The following is a 16581-nucleotide window of genomic DNA, read 5'->3' on the forward strand; positions in this document are numbered from 1 at the left end:
GGAATGGTTCCCCCGTAGCTTCAGCTGTGTGCATCTCCGTTTAACAGGATGACGTTTGTCTCAGAGGTCAGATCTATAAGAAATGTGCATTTAACATCTCTGGTGTAGTTTGACACGACTTGGATGGTGGATTAAAATTGAAAGTCAAAATATCTGACTATATATATATATTCATTTATGTCTTATGCAAGTGGTCGCATTTTGACAAATCTAAATGAGATGATGTATCTTAGCCATTGGCATGATGTGTGGGCTGTAAAGCTAAAGACTTCATAGTTTGAAGGGCTGTAACTGCTGCGTAGAGGTGCTATTTTGGTGATGATTCATCTTGTTACTGACTAGACCAAAGGATCCCTGCGTCAACAGTGGGCATGCTTATATATACATATATATTAAGTGGCTGCTGGCCACACGCTAACTGTGAAATGAGTAAGGACTGTGCACCAGCCAGCGAGCTCTCTCTGCGGTACGGCCAGGGTTTGTTTGTACATCACTTAGAGGAAGAGTTTCAGAGTGAGCAGAGAGCTGACTGTTCTTCGTGCTCAGTGTGCCAGGCACCAAAAATTCAACAAATCATTTCAAGAATGTTTTCAGGAGTCTACAAGAAACCGCACAGCAGCGTGACTGCCAAATCCTAAGAAAAGATTGTGAAAATAATTGATCTTGCACATTTTGATGTTGGATTTTTATTGTTAACTTACTATTTATTATATCTTGTTCTGTTTTTTTTTTTTACTGATGCCTATTTTTGTTTGCACTATCTTATTTGTTGCTGTAACATAGCAAATGTCTGAGCTGTTGGACTAATAAAGGATTATCTTATGTTACCTCAGGGAAGAGCTAACAGATGACGTCACTCAGGACTCCGTCAAACTCAGAGACGGCCTATCTGGTGAGTGTTTTTAGTTTCTCTCAAATGTTTGCTTTTCATTTCTTTGTTTTGTACAAACATCTGATTTTAATAACGCCTGGAGCTTTGATCATTTGTGTGTGTTTTGGGTCTGTGTGTGTTTTTAGCCAGGAGGTCCACGTTGCTCAATATGACCTCAGGGAGCTTGGAGGCCTTTGGAGGGGAGGCATCCAGAGCAGAATTGTAAGTGATGTGTGTGTAAATAATAGGCAATACACTTCCTATTTATTTGTATGTGTGACCATCCACACCTGCCCTTGATCTATAAAGCCAAGCTGCATTATCCTATATGCGTAAATGGGTTAAATTGTGATTTGTGACTGTCGATCATTTTCCTAAGCACTATTTCTTCAGTAGAAAGTAGTTCCAATGAAAGCTGTAGATATTGTGTTCTGTGGATATGGATTGCCGAGAGTAACAACGCCACTGTTTCTGGAAAGAGATGTTGAGTTTTCTAAATGTCATTTTTGTAATGCGGTACCACAAACTAAATTCCATTCATCTTCATTTTAATTGGTGCAATTTCAGAGACGGATATCTCAAATTGAATCTAGCTATCTAAATGGCCAGATACCACTAGGGAGAAACAAGAACATTTACATTTTTATTTTGGTTTATTTTTTGGTAATTTGGGTGAAGCGACCCTTTAAATGAAGTTCACCTCCATGAAGCACAGTGAAGTCCCTGAAGATGACAATACAACACCCCACATACAGTATATATGCCTATACATGGATATAAAACAGTAGATGTGAGATTATCCAATGACTTGCCGTTCCAGGATGGAACCATATGGCAGCTATCTTACCTGGGTCCAGTTTTAAACTGGCTGTAATTGGAGCCTATGGTGAAAAAGGCTTATGTTGTCCTTATAATCCTTGTATTTTTCTACCAATACACCAATACTGTTTTTTTAATTCAAAGTAATTAGCGTAAGACAACTGTCTGTCAAAAATGAACCAAAAAAACTAAGATTTCAGTCGAAAATCATGCTTTCATTCATGAAGATAATTTCAAATACATTAATCAATCAAAATTAATTGTGCATTTATAGTGCAGACAATAACTTATTTTTAATTAATTTAAACTTAATATGTAAGAACTGTCTTTGGTATTCTTACTGGCTAATATACTGCATTAAGGAATACCTTTTATGTAGAAATCCTAAATAGATTCAGTGTTATGGCCAATTACAATCAGTCACTTCCTGTTTTGCCGTTTTTTCCAGTCATCCGGCATGGGGTTTGTTTGGATGCTGAGAGGGGAGGTTGAAGAGCCTTGCTAACTGTAAAAGAGGAGTTGTTTTAGCTGATAAAGCAAAGCCTACTATCTATTCCCTTTGTTTTTATTTACTTACATGATTAGATAAATTCCATGCCACTACTGCACCGGTTGACCCAATTTAACCCCGGCCTCGGCCTGTGTGTGTGTTCCTCTCCTCAGTGAGACATCAGAGCTGGTGTATTGTGTTGCTGACCTTCAGATGAGCAACCAGAAGCTCCAGGAGGAGGTGAGGAAGCTGAAGCAGGTGGTGGAGGGCATGGAGGAAAGCAACCAGAAGCTGGCAGAGGAGAACGAGGAGCTGCGCACTCAGGCCAGAGTGTAAGAGTGCACTCGCAAATACAAATACACGGCCCAGATTCAATGTATCACGCTGCGATTTGCTGACCTCCATCTGTTTTGTCCTCTCGCACAGTAACCAGCAGCTGGCCCAGAAGGAGAAGATGCTGAAGGAGGAGGTGGAGGACATGAAGGCCACTCTGAGCTGTACGGAGGAAGGCAGAGCTCGCGCCTCCGCACACTGTAAACATGTGGTCAGTCAAACTCACGCAGCACAAAGAGGATCTATAAAAATGCATTCTGCTCGCAAGTGCATACAGATGGCATGTGTCTGTTGTTTTGTTACAAGGGTTTGTTCACCTACACTATGTTTAGACAGTTTGAACAACATACTTTTACAATTTTTACAATATCTTAAGACTTTCTTTCTAACGTACAAGTCAAGCTGTCAGAATGCAGAGCATGTAGGACTGAGCCTGCGTTTCCGGAGTTGCTATTGATTGATTTTCTTCTTTTCAGGAGAGGGAAAACCAGAGTCTCATCGCCAAGATTGCTTCTCTTCAGGAAGAGGTACTTGTTGACAGAAAAATCAATGACCCGACTTCACAGGGAATCAGTAGTACTCACCCATTCATAGATGGCTTACAGACAGTATATTGTTCCAAGTTTGTCGATAAAAGGATGTGACCAGCTGTCCTAACTCCCCTCTGATGGCTCCCCAGAACTTCAAGGTCACCATGGAGACGGACGAGCTTCAGAGGAGAATAACAGAGCTGTGTGACATTAACACTGACCTTCAGGTACCTTTTTACTGTCTGTCCATTATCCTTTTTATGCCTCCACGTTTTAGAATTTGTATGTTATTTGCAGCAACATGCATATTTGAAGCATTGTCTACTACATGTCATGGCTACAATAGTGGGGCAGCTAAGCTGGAATATTCATAACAATTGAGCATTTTGCAATAAAAGCAACACATTTGGCACAGATGTAGTAAAAAAAATGCACAGATGGAAAGGTGAAGATCTTGCCGTTCTATAGTTGTATTGTTTGTCCTTCTCTCGTGTCAACTTCAGAGTTTGGTTTTACTTAGCTCTACCCTCTCGTGTCCCTTCTGGTTGCAAAAAATCAAGATGTCGACAGCCAAAAACCAATGACTCTCTCATCTTCACTTCCTCTCGCTGGATGACAACCAGGAGAGGAGGCCTCCTGTTCCCTTTGGTAGTCCGTCACAAGCTCATTGGTTTTGCTGATATTGAGCTCTGCATGTTTCTCACTGGAATCATACATGTCAATATAGCGATAACTTCCGCCGCTTGTCGCCAAAAAAACGAAATACCTTTTTTCAAATTCCTTCCAAGTCTTCAGTACATATATTATATGAGCCTGGACAAACGTGAGTGTGAATTGCAACTTGACTGACGGAGGCATACAACTGCGAGGCGGTATTTCTAGTTAGATTTTGCGCTGCATTATCACATCTCTACTCTGCCTCACAGTACTCCTCTCACACAGTGTCCTTCTCTTATTCTTTCTCCCTCGCCCTCTGGCATTTTTGAGTGTATTTCTGTCTTCCTTCCTCACAAAATTACCTTCACATTGTAAATCTGTCTCTGGCACATTACAGTAGAATTACTGTGTCCATGACCATGCCGCCATTGTACTGTGCTTTCTTCACGTTATGCAACTTCCCTTTCCCTGTCCTCAGGTGCAAATCCACTCCTATGATGGCGTCGTTAGTGAAAAGGAAGCTGTTATACTAGAGGTCAGTGCCTTATGTTTTATTTTACTGTCGCTGTTAAGCTACTTGTCTACAAAACTCCAACTGGTCTTGTGTCATTTACCTCCTTTTACAGAAGAGCAGACAGATAAATGAGCTGAAGTCAACAGTGGAGGAATACTCCTGCATCACAGAGGTCAGTGTGTTGAACTTCAATCATATCATTATTTCAGTTTCTACACGTCAACAACCACCACTTGTTTCTCATAGATGCTCTCTTGCTGCTTTCACTTGTTTCTGATCTCTCTGCTTGCCTTTGCCTCCTGCCAATGTGGCCGTTTTATATGCTCCTTATGAACCAGTTGGTCTATTTCTACCACTTTTTAGCTGAGGCAGTGATTCTGTTTTCTTGTGTGCAGCAATGTACAACCCTCTCGTTAAATGATATTTGATAAAATAGTCATAGAAGGAAGCATATCAGATGTCTTGAGTCTTAATTACATAATAACAACACTTAAAAATAATTAGAAATATAAACCATGAACTTCAGGTAATGATTTAATTTTAAAAAATGTTTAAAAGCTAAATGTGATATTGTAATTTAATACAGGAAAAACATAAATGTTCCCACTTCTACTGCACAGACAATTCTCTGCTGTGTCCAGTGTGTTGGTACAATTATCAGCATGTGCGTCATTGGCATTTTTGGCTGTGGGAAATAAAACACCTGCTGTCCTTCGACACACAGGTCTTGTAGTCGACACATTTTGTTGTAGTGGAGAAAGGGAAGGCGACATAGTTGACCTCTAAAATTATACGGGATGGACTGAAGCATGTTGATTTCTCTGTTGTTGATTCCAGGTGCTGAGGGCAGACAAGAGCAAGCTGGAGAGCAAGATGCAGATGATTTACCCAGACCTTTCTGGGTAAGTGAACTAAGAATAACCTGGGTGTGAAGTAGCCGTCTTTCATTTTTTTCACACTATGAATCTATGGAAGTGAAACCCTCTAAGCCTCAGAATGTGTCTTTATAATAAACTATTTGCATGTTCTGCTCTGTAACTTTTGGAAAAGATTTGTCCATTACCTCCTTTTCTAATTAACGTTTTTGTTTGTTACTTGTTTGCACGCAACCTCTCCACCCGTGTCCTCCCGTCTCTCACAGAGCTGGTCTGTCCCTGTCGGCGGCCTACAGGTTGAACCAGAGCAGCTCAGGATCCCTACAGACCGAACTGGCTCTGGCACAGTCGCCACTGGAGGTCAGCAGCACTCAATTACTCCGTCTGTCTTCTTCAGTTGCTCACCTTTTCTTTCATGATCTCTGTTTTGCATCTTTCTCCTTCTTGCTCTCATTCTCATATCTATTATTCACCTTCTTTCCTTTTGTCATTTATTCTCATTTCTCTGCACACACTGTTTCAGTCTCTGGTCTTTTAATCCTGACAGAGAATTCATGGCGGCTGCATCTCTTTGCCATCTTCCTTGTTGCAGCCAAACTGATGCACATATAAACTTGGGTGCACCCCACATAGAAACATCAGACACCGCTAGTTTTGTAGTGTTATGTAATCTCAGTTTATAGTGCCCCTGATCCCAGCTGCTGTTCTTAGAAGTTTTATGCCTACAAGCAAGTCTGAAGGTTTTTCTTCCACAAACTGTGGGGGTTCTCAAATATTTCACACACAATACAAAGCACTTTCTGAACAGTAGGTGCAGTTATTCACACGTTGTCTACTTTGCACTGTCCAGCCTCTCTGCAATAATTAGACTGTTTTATTGAAATGTTTTAAGTCTCTTTTGCTTGTTTGTGTAACTATATTGTCGTCTCTTGCAGGCTGACCATTTGTCCACCACTATGAGCTTCGTCTCCCCGTTGGATGAGACGCTGGACAGGGAAGTGTTGCTGATGCTGCAGGGACCCAACCCCGAACACATGGCTCTGGAGTTCAAGAACCTCCTACATAAACTGGTAACTATGTGTGATTAAGTGTGTGTGAAGCCCTGACTTGCACTTGCACTTAAGTTGACCTTAGTGACTGCAGTGGACAATCGGCATCTGCAAAACAGCCCCAGTGTTATCGTGTATAAAATGTTTTATATAAGTCGTTTGACTTGCAAATGACTGTAAATGTCACTCTGCTCCAATTAACACAAAACCGGCATGGCATCAGCTGTAGCATATGTAAAAAACAAAGACAAACATTTTAAAAAGTTCAGCTTGAATTATCAACCCTTTTGCAAGGCATTTTTTTTATTTTTTTGTACCATAATGTGGAACTTTTGAGACTTGACTTAATTTGAATTTTTAGTCAAATTCAATAAATACCAGGCTTAGAAAATACTTAGGCTCTCATATGAGCTTAGAACAATTCAAATAATATGATGTAAAAGGTTTATGAATGCATGTAAACCTCTAGCTAATGTTGTGCGTAAGACACCTTCCACTCTTGTCTTTCCTTCTTGAAGTATTTCTTTCTCACGAGTCATGACATGCTTCCTCTTTATGTCTCTCAGAAAAAGGATTTCAGAGAAGAAACCAACTCTGTCTTGTCTACAGCTAGAGGCTTGCTGGACGGCGACGCACAGCCAGCGGGCAACACAGACACCCGTCTCCAGGTCAGATACACTTTCACAGATGCGTTTGAATTTTTTGGTCAGAGTCCGCCTACCTACGGCACTTGATGTAAGCTTAAGAAAAGTTGCAGTGTGCTGCGGTGTTTGTGTCTGTGAGCATTCCTATTATCTTTGCCTATAGGTTGATTTCAGGCTGAAAAAGGCCGTCTCAGTGCTATTTTAAAAATGTATGAATCATGAAATTATGTTATGTGATCTCCATCTTTCTCTCCCTCCACCTGTTGCACTCTTTTTTTTCTCTATATCTCTCTATCACTGCTCTTTCTCTCCTTCCCACCCACTATCTCTCCTCTCTAGAGATCTCTCACTTATATAACTCTCCAACAGGCCCCATCCAAGCAGTGTTGTTTAGTCAGTGTGTTGTACCATGAACACAACCCACTCCCCTCCTCCCTCTCTCCAACTTTCTGTATCTCTCCCTCCGTCTCTCTTTCTCTCCCCCCCTCCCTCCTCCTCCTGCATTGTTGCCACTCTGCATTCATTAGCCACGTACTGCCATACAGCAGCAAACATAGCAAATGAGACAGAAATCATTAGTGGAGCAGAGCTGTACCAGTACAGGTCTTTCCTCTGTTGGTTCTTTGGTGCGCCGGCTGACATGGAGAGATTTTGTCACAGTTAGGTGTCAGAAATTGTTGGAGGCGTAAAAGACATCTAGCTATCCAGGCCGCACGGCTGACCCCTCGGCCTCGTCCTCCCACAGGCGGTGCAGGCCGAGCTGGACGCGAGGAGGGCCGACTGGGCCCTCAGCCTGGACCAGCTTGCCCAGTACACGGACTCGCTGGAGAAGGAGCTGATCAAAATGGCCAGTAACATGAGGAGGTCCCGCACTGAGATCCTGCACCTTTCAGTCAGGTAAGCAAAGCTTTCTTGTCTGCGCACTATAAGGATGTTAAAAAATCAGTGGGCGGGCAAGCAGAAATGTGTGAGCTGCTGAAGTGAGTGATGTTGTTGTGAGACTTTGAGAGCAGAGGAAGACGGAAGAGAAGCATTTGGCAGTGAATCTTGCGCCGGCTAATTAAAGACAACTTGACTATAAGGTAGGAAAATGTTTCTTTGAGGAGGAGTTGCTCTTGTGCAGTAGTGATCTCATTGGTTGAATTAAACCCCAGTAGGCAGAGCTACGGAATTCATTTTCTGGCTAAGTAAGGTAATACTGACGCCACTGAAGAATTTGGAAGAAAGCTTAGAAGCTGATTAAATCTATCAGTATAGGCTTAATGAGCTATCAAGGTTAGCTGGTTAGTCAAGCTGACCTATGTTAATACAGCGCTTTCTATAAGCTTGTTAGGATGCCTGTGGAGCTTCAGGTCCCGATTAATTATTAAGTTACAGAGCAGAGTTAACGAGGGTTTTATGCACACAATGAAGTTATTTCTGCCATTGCCTATCAGAAGTTCTTATTTCTCAAACTTACTAAAACTCCACTCAAACAACCCTCATACACTACTCAATGTCAGACCCCTGCAAATGTGGGTGTCTCTCCTCTCCAGTGCTCTGTCTCAGTTGGCCAGTCAGTTGTGCTGAGTGGGGGAAAGACCTGTCAATCATCTTGACCTCAGTGACCTCAAAGGGCCCGCCTCACTAGGTCTGAGTCTGTGCCAACTCTGGACTCCACTCTGATTCTGTGTGTGTGTCTGTTTTGTACGTGTGTTCATGGAGACGGACATCCCCTCCAGATATATAACGGAGCTGGAGTGGTACAGTATGAGACTGGAGAGGGAGAAAAGGTCAGGCTGTCCATCTTGGATTTACTGGTGCTTAGTTGCCAGGGTGAACTCAGGAACTTTAATATTGTTTGGGAGAAAAGAAAACTGAAGAGTGCTCATTGCAGGTATAGCTCTACCTCCTACTTTGGAGTGTTTGGGCTGATACAGACTGTTCAGAGGAAGACTGGCATTCAAGGGAGTGCTAGGATCAGGGTTCAGTTGTAGGACACATTTGGAGGTTCTGAGACTAGAGGGTCGGGGCTGGGACTGGTTCTACAAAACCGTGAAGTCAAGAAACCGTTACTGGGCCAGTCGGAGAACTGGCGCTGGTCACCCTGGGCAACAGAATGGGACACTGCATGGGCCTGCGGATTGGGTACAGTATGTCCACTGTACTGTCTTCTGGGATCATGTGTTTTTTTTCTAGCTCTCTGGACAGTTTAGAGTGCTTTGATAATCCGGGTGTTTCTTCCACATTTCTCTTGGAAAAACTAATAATCCCTCAGCTGTTTTTTTTTTTAATTAACAAGATTTTGTTTTTGTTGCACGCAGGGTGCAGGAGCAGGAGAACCAGAAGCGGCAGCTGTGTGAGGAGCTGGAGCAGCTAAAGACACCTCAGGACAGCAGAGAGGCCTCATGTCAGACACCTGCACTAGAAGACGAGGTCAGAGAGGATGTGTGGGCTGTATCACGGGGCTTCAATCTATAAACTTGTATTTAGTAAACAGCAGCAGCTTCCACTATTCTCTGAAGTAATATTTTAATCTTAATATTCAATGTACACTGTCTGGGAGGTGAGCAAGTGTCAGCTACACTGTTGCATGATATTGGGTTTGGGATACATTCAGCTTTAATCATTTACATGCGTGTGTTTTGTATGTGTTAACATTGGATACTGGAGGGTTTGCTTGGAGAGCAGTGACAGAGCTCATTCTGTATTCAGACAGATGGAGTATCTGGTTAGAGGAGAGTTGAGTGCGAGTTGGCGGCTGAAGTGGACTTGTGCACCCACACACACAGGCAGAATCAGATGCGACCACACACCTACGCACTGCTCCTCGCACAAAATGCACCGACACGCTCGAGCATTTTTCCATTACAGCACCATTGTTTTTACTGCAAAAACACAATGAGCTTGGTGCTGACGTGGATGGATTTGCATACAGTAACCAAGTTGTGCTTTGACAAATAATGTAGTTGTTGCTTTAAGGTAATTATTCAGTATAGCTTGGGATCAAGGAAGAACCAATAAAATGAAGTTTCCCTTGGATTTGTTATTCAACAAAAAGAATAGTATTAAAAAGAAAAGATAATCTACAAGCTGTGTTTCAATTTTTATTTTGCTGACAGCTTTGTTAATAAGTGATCTTTGCTGGGATTGTTTTTAGAAAACACATTTTGCCACAGTTGGATTTGTTACAGTCAGACTTTGGCAGGTTTTTGTGCATCTCACATTTGCACTCTTTCTTATTGAGACCTCGTCTTTCCCTTTTATAGCCTGGAGATGACTTGGACTGGGACGAGGAGTTCGCCCTTCAAGACTTCCTGAAAAACGAGTTAGCAGAGAGGAATTGCAGAGAACAGGGCGGGCGAACGGACAGAGGTGAAGAGGAGGACGTGGATGAGAAGTGGACAGTGGTGGACACAGCTGGAGAGGGAGAAGCGAGGGACACGTCCACTCCTCTGTCTGCACATTCTGGGGAGTCCCGGCCCGGGCACGGTGCAGCAGGAGGGGATCAAGGTGAGTGAGGACACGAAGGTGTACATACCATAACATCTCAACAATATAACTGCTCAGCAACTATTTTAACTTTATTCATAGAGAACCATTAAATGGAATAATACTGGTATACTGTAGCTATTCATTTTGAATTGGCTCACAACAGATTAAATCTTCCTTGAGCCTAGAAAATCCAGTATACACCAGAATTAGCCCCGAGCTAACTGGAAACTCATAAAGCCAAACCAAATAGGGCTAAATATAGTTTAATATTTGTTTGGCCCCATTCTGACCCCTCTCACCCTGCTCCTAGTTCTGGATCCAACTTGGTAGAAATAAGCCTTTAGCTAACCTCATGCAACAAGAATGTGAACTAATACATCCTGCTTCTTGTGAGCATGAGAATATTGAGACCATACTTGTATCCACATTCGTGTTAGGTCCAAATATGCACATACCATATCATTCTGCCCCCCCCCCCCTGTTTTTAGAGAGGTATGGGCGGGAGACAGGGGATGTTCAGAGGTAGATAAAAAGTCAACAGTAGATGTCACATAGAAGTGGTGTACATCATCTGAAAACTGGGAACCAAAAGATTAATTTGAGATGCAGCTCAGCACTGTGTTCTAATCGGAAATATTAATTAATTAATTAAAATATTTTTTGATCGTAAGGGCTTCGAACATTATGATGGAATTATATGATGGCCATCCCCATGCTCTATTATGTCTCATAAGTTGTTGCAGCTTTTGGGTTGACACCATTTGTCACATGGATTTGGTGCTAAATTTGACATTTTTTTACGACTCGAGAATTGATCAAAATGATCAATAATCCCTCCAAAATACCAAATTAAGACACCAAGACCTTGAGGAACACCATAGAAAAAAGCCATGCTGTGATTTGGTGTCAAAAACTTTTGACATTTGGAGATTTCTGCGAGAATTGCATTTTTCGGTGATTAGATGACGAGCACTTCTGTTCTGGAAACTGCTCAGAAACCCCCTTATTGTCAATCTAGCTAGGAAAGCCATCCATCCTCTGAATGCTCTAGGTCTCTAGTTTGTGGCTGTAAAGTTTCATGAGGCTGTGATTATCCTAGAGGTCACCACAAGTCATTTTATACAGTGAGGTCACATTTTTAAAAAAATGGTCTCACTACAATGAAATGGCTACTATGGGGACCAACATCATCACACATGAATACAGTTGAGCTCATTGGATCCACAAGAGTCTCAGCTTTACAGTGATACCCAATTTATGCAATTCTAAGACTTTTTAGGGACCCCAGTATGCAGAAATATTCAAATACACCATTTAGAATATGTGAAAATAACACATTTGTACTGCATGCAAAAAACTGCATGTTTTTTCATTCATATAACGTAAGGTCAGAGGTCAAAGGACCCCTTTTGAAAATACCCATGCCACTTTTTCCACGCCAGAATGTAGCGTAACTTTGTATCGTTATGTAGCGTTTTTCCCGGCTTGCTAGCATGACATGGTTGGATTTCTTTCTAATTTCAAATGATACCAGTACCTTCACTCTAGCTTTAACTGAGCCTGCTACAGCCGGCGCCCTCAAGGAGTGGAACAGGTTAAATTCACTCACATGTCCAGCCGGTGCACCAATCTGCAGGTTTCACTGTGTCTTACAAAGTGCTTCACAGGATAAACTCTATAGGTGAAAACGGCTTACAGACTCAGTTATTGTCTTTGGGTGTTGATTTGTGTGTGTGTGTGTGAGAGAGAGAGAGAGAGAGAGAGAGAGAGAGAGTGTGGATTATCCCCCTGTAATCCATGGGAGTCACAGGGCACTCAGCCACCCTTGAAGCACCAGTACAGTACACACACTCACTCATTGTACAGATACACACACACTCTGAGGCCCTTGGCAGTAGACCCCTGCCTTCTATGGTTGTTGTGGCCCTGGTCTTATTGTGAGCGAGTGTGTGTGTGTCTACACAGTACGTGAAATCCTCTCTTCCTCAAGGCCCTTGTATGGCCAGGTGCACGACCGGTCTGAGGCCACGACGTGAGCTCAGTAATCCCCCATTCCTCTGCCTGCATGAGCGGCTGGCAGGCGGAGAGAGGAAATGAGAGTGTGAACGTGGTCATTAATGCCACCTTAGCCATGCATGGTATTTTAACCTCTCTGCCCCTCCCTCAACTCCATGCCTTGCATAATAGACAGTCTGACCTTTTATGGTAAAAGGTGGGGTTGCTTTTGGACGGCTATTAACCCCTGCAGATTAATTGGACAAATGTTTGCGTTTTCAATGAACAGCTACTTTTTTTTTGGCCTTTTTTTCAGCCTCCTCTTTCCTCCTTTCATTTTTCTTTCTTCCTCTCTATCTGTTACAGGCGCCGAAGCCTGCACTGAGTCAGAGCCAAAGGTGAACTGTCAGTCTGTGCAGGTAAATTGAATTGTGACATTTTTCCTGTCATGGGATTATGTATATGTATTGGACATGATGCTCACTATGTTTGGGACTTTTGTGTATTATCCTTAACGCTGTGTTTTCCCCAATATTTTACTAAATCTAGTCTTAAAATAGAACAAATTTAACGACAATTGCCTTAAAGTAGTTCAGCAATTAATTACTGAAATCTTTAGCTTGCATGTTATTAAATGGAATATTCTGCATCCCTTGAAACGTTGACTAGAAAATGTCTTTCTAAGTGCTGCATGTAGCATTTCAGAGTAAATTCAAAGTTCATCTCGAATGTCGTAGGTCTCATTCCCAGTGGGATGTTGTGTAACTGTTGCAAGGAATGAACAACTCGACTTTAGCCTCAAGCTTTTAATAATATAGCCAAACTGAATGTAGCATCTTTCAGTCTCTGGAAACCACACGCCCAAATTAATTTGCGATGGCTCACTTGTGATTATCAGAGGATAACACCAGTTTTGACCTTGGGGAAACCCATATCCATGTGGCTTAGCGCAGTGATAGCAGGAATATGTAAAGTTGTCCTTGTTAAGGATTAGGATTCCTTTCATTTCAACAAACCGTTTAATATAAAAAATTAACAAAAGCATCAAAAGCATCATTGAAAACCTCATTATACATGACAAGGATTATTTTAGCTTTGTCCATTATCATAAATGGGCTGAAATAATGTCATGGCCTTTGGGGAAAGCTTGGTTGACGAGCTAAAAACAGTGTTAGAATCAATAATTTCCGCTAATAGAGTGTGACACAGACACAGCTTCAAAAGACTTATTTTTAGCTGGGCTGCACTGTGAGGAGTGTAAAATGCCTTGCAGAGTACGAGAGACTTCCACCAAACCACAGCACTGTCATGGTTACAGATGAGGACAAGTGACTGGTTTTGAACTCCTACACCTGCTCAGGAAATGTGGGTTGTTTCTACATGTCTATCTCCACCTTGAACAGCTACTGCTGTTGAATAAGACACTGTGTCTCAAACCTGCTCAGAGCCCAACAATGGATTACTGTAGTTGTAATGGGCAGCTGCCAGGTGTGTGACAGGTGTGTAAGTAAGTGTCAACAGGAAGCATGACTGTAACAAAAGCGATTTGGTGCTCATCTTGTTTTCATTTGGCATACAGATCTTTGCGGTTTCTGGGAACGTATTTATATACTTCCTTTGCACTGGTGGGAAGGAAGTAGGAAGTTTTTAAAGTTATGGTGTTGTCTGGAGTTATATCAAGCAGCAATATATATTCTTGGCTTGAATGTTGAGTGTCTATGGGATCAAATGACACAATCATGATCCCATAGGCATCACAGTCTCAGACTTTGATATGGTGGGTATATGGTGTCAGTCTGACACTTGAATCCTTAATGTTGCCTATGATTTTCTGTTTCACCTCAAATATTTCTTCTCATTTGTTTATCATCGCATGACTGAAAAACAGGACATTAAAATAAAATTACATAATAAGGAAGCACACTTACTTTTATTTTGAAGCCACTGGTCAAGGGCTGATAATGATTTGCTCATCTCCGACACGTACAGTATGTTCTGCCTGTGCTGTGTATGGCTCCTCTGATGTGTTTAATGGAAGTAAACAATCTGGTTTCTACCCGATACTGCTCCAGATTAACAGACAGCACCATGCCAAGCCAAAGATGTCATCATCATCAACTGTGATTGGTTCTTCTATTTGAGTTGTTGCAGGGAAGACTTGGCAGTGCCATGTAATAAAGATTTCTAGTGCCTGGTAAAGTTCTTGCCTGACTGGAAAGGCAGCTTCAGATTTTAATTATCAGCAAGCCCTTAGGTTATTGTCCTAATCAAAGAGGCACAGTTGATGTAGAGTCTCTATTTGGTCTTGAAACTTTGGTATGGTTCAGTCTGTTGCTCTGAACCAGCATCAGGTAGAAACCAAAGGGACCTTCCACATAATTTACATTCCCAAGACATCCTGATCAACTGGTGGTTGATTTGGGTGATGTGCTCGCATCAGTGGAGTCGCACACAGCAACAGGCTGAACACTTTGTCTGAGTCCAAATGAGATAAACAAAGCATCATCAGCCCTTGACCAGTGGCTTCAAAATAAAAAGTAAACATCAAAATTTGAAGTGAAACAGAAAATCATACTGTAGGCAACATTAAGGATTCATATGTTAGACTGTCCTACCCTCCATATACTCTGTTAAGTCCTCTGTTGCTTAACCGATAGCGGGCACAACATGAAAACCTCTGGAGATGTAAACAAGTGTCTGCCCTATAAGCGATAGAAAAATGAGAGTTTACATGTTTTTTTGCAAATGAAGTTTTAAGGACAAAAAAACTGTGGATAACTTTGTTTGTTTGCTGGGGTGAAGGTGATGTCAAAAAGTGATTTATGACAGAATGTTTCAAGCTGAGACTCTTTTTGCAAACTCTTCCTGGTAGTGCGTTCAAGGACGCTCTGACATATAAAATATCAGAGTTTCAAATATCAGATATGGGAATGTCCTTGAACACACCATCAACAAGGAAGCCTTCAAACAGTCCCTGTCACTGTCCCTGTGATGTCACTCCAATGGTCATTCATTACATCGTACATGTTATTTTCTCTCCCTCTCTCTTATTTCACACTCTAAGCTTCTGCACTCTCTCTTTCGCTTTCTTTTCCCCTTTCTGCACATTTGCCTACCAAATAGCTCTTCACATATCATTATTCACAGGCTCTGCTCACAGGCAGCAGTCTGCATGCTTGTGCTGAAGCCGTCCGCTTCCTTATATAGAATGACAGTGATGAAACTTTCAGGTCACACCGGGGCAAAAGAGAAAAGGACCTGCTCTTATTGGCAAAATAAGGGATTATGCACCGGCATTTGAAGAAAAATGTAATCTGCACCAAATAACAATGCATGCTATACACTAAACTACACATTTCGCAGCTATGATCTCAATGTCTATTTACACTTTTATGATCCTGGATGTTTTATGCTTTCTACTCACAATCCTCAATACTTAATTAATTTCATCGCCGCAAGCTTTTTAAAAACTAATTTAAACACTCCTCATTGCTGCAGTCAGTACGAAAGTGATGTTTGCTTTTGAATTTCCCATGAAGATGACAGTAATTGGGGGTCTTTCCAACAATCCATCACTGATGGAGCAGATGCTTTGTGCTGTCTGTCAGCTGTTCGATTTTGTTGACTCCTTATGCAATGTCTTCTCATCTGACAAAGATTTGTTTCTATGGACTGATTGTGGGCCTGCTGTTCGGTACACGCTAAATGTGTGTTGCTTATTTGATCTTTTCACCCCTTTCCTTTTTTGAATATATTATTATTTGTGTGTGTGTTTTGAGGAGGAGGCAGCAGTGCCATTGAGCACCCACTCACAAGCTGTCAGCATTACACACCCCGAGGCGGATGCTCTCCCTGATCTGCCCCACTCCGAGAACAACAGTAAGACCTCCCTCGCTCTCTTTCTCTGTAATTCACTCTCTACGTGGCTCTATCTTTCCGTTTTACTTTCTCCCCCCCTCCAACTGTCAGTTAGTCTCTCTACTTTGTGCGTTTACAACTTAACCAAAGAGTGAGTCATTTCCTGACTCACTTGGTGTGTTTGCCGTTTGTTTAGAGGAGGGAAGATTTTGCTAAATCTCGCAAGATGAAGGTCAAACTCTACCAAATGCCACAGTAGGAACATCGTTTTTATTGTTTTGTTTTTTTTGGTAATCCAGAAATACATGACTGCTTTGTAAAATCGTGTACTTAGTGACTGCATTACTGCAGCACACATTTTATTTTACTTTCCGTATGAACTACATGGAGAAAGAAATATTCTCAGATGTTAAGAAAAGCTGTTAAAAACATCTCCCACTGCATTAAATAAGCTTCTAAGGCTAATGTATTA

The 16581-nt window shown here is 41.9% G+C and overlaps 1 protein-coding gene across 14 annotated transcripts in view; it reads left to right on the forward strand.

Annotated features, from left to right (window-relative positions):
* LOC119482535 (lymphoid-restricted membrane protein) overlaps positions 1 to 16581 on the forward strand; it is a 42462-nt gene that overhangs the window by 11188 nt on the left and 14693 nt on the right. For 12 of the 14 annotated variants that reach the window (XM_037760135.1, XM_037760134.1, XM_037760142.1 and 9 more), the window contains exons 5-21: positions 834 to 892; positions 1018 to 1093; positions 2354 to 2512; positions 2607 to 2724; positions 2990 to 3040; positions 3193 to 3270; positions 4179 to 4235; positions 4327 to 4386; positions 5052 to 5116; positions 5356 to 5449; positions 6025 to 6159; positions 6705 to 6806; positions 7528 to 7679; positions 9086 to 9197; positions 10031 to 10274; positions 12618 to 12670; positions 16031 to 16130. In XM_037760135.1, coding sequence (XP_037616063.1) covers positions 834 to 892; positions 1018 to 1093; positions 2354 to 2512; positions 2607 to 2724; positions 2990 to 3040; positions 3193 to 3270; positions 4179 to 4235; positions 4327 to 4386; positions 5052 to 5116; positions 5356 to 5449; positions 6025 to 6159; positions 6705 to 6806; positions 7528 to 7679; positions 9086 to 9197; positions 10031 to 10274; positions 12618 to 12670; positions 16031 to 16130 — 1715 coding nt within the window. The remainder of the gene's footprint in view (positions 1 to 833; positions 893 to 1017; positions 1094 to 2353; positions 2513 to 2606; positions 2725 to 2989; positions 3041 to 3192; positions 3271 to 4178; positions 4236 to 4326; positions 4387 to 5051; positions 5117 to 5355; positions 5450 to 6024; positions 6160 to 6704; positions 6807 to 7527; positions 7680 to 9085; positions 9198 to 10030; positions 10275 to 12617; positions 12671 to 16030; positions 16131 to 16581) is intronic. The other 2 variants (XM_037760137.1, XM_037760140.1) reach the window with 1 other exon arrangement.

Source organism: Sebastes umbrosus, chromosome 23 (assembly GCF_015220745.1).
Source record: "Sebastes umbrosus isolate fSebUmb1 chromosome 23, fSebUmb1.pri, whole genome shotgun sequence".
Classification (NCBI taxonomy): domain Eukaryota; kingdom Metazoa; phylum Chordata; class Actinopteri; order Perciformes; family Sebastidae; genus Sebastes; species Sebastes umbrosus.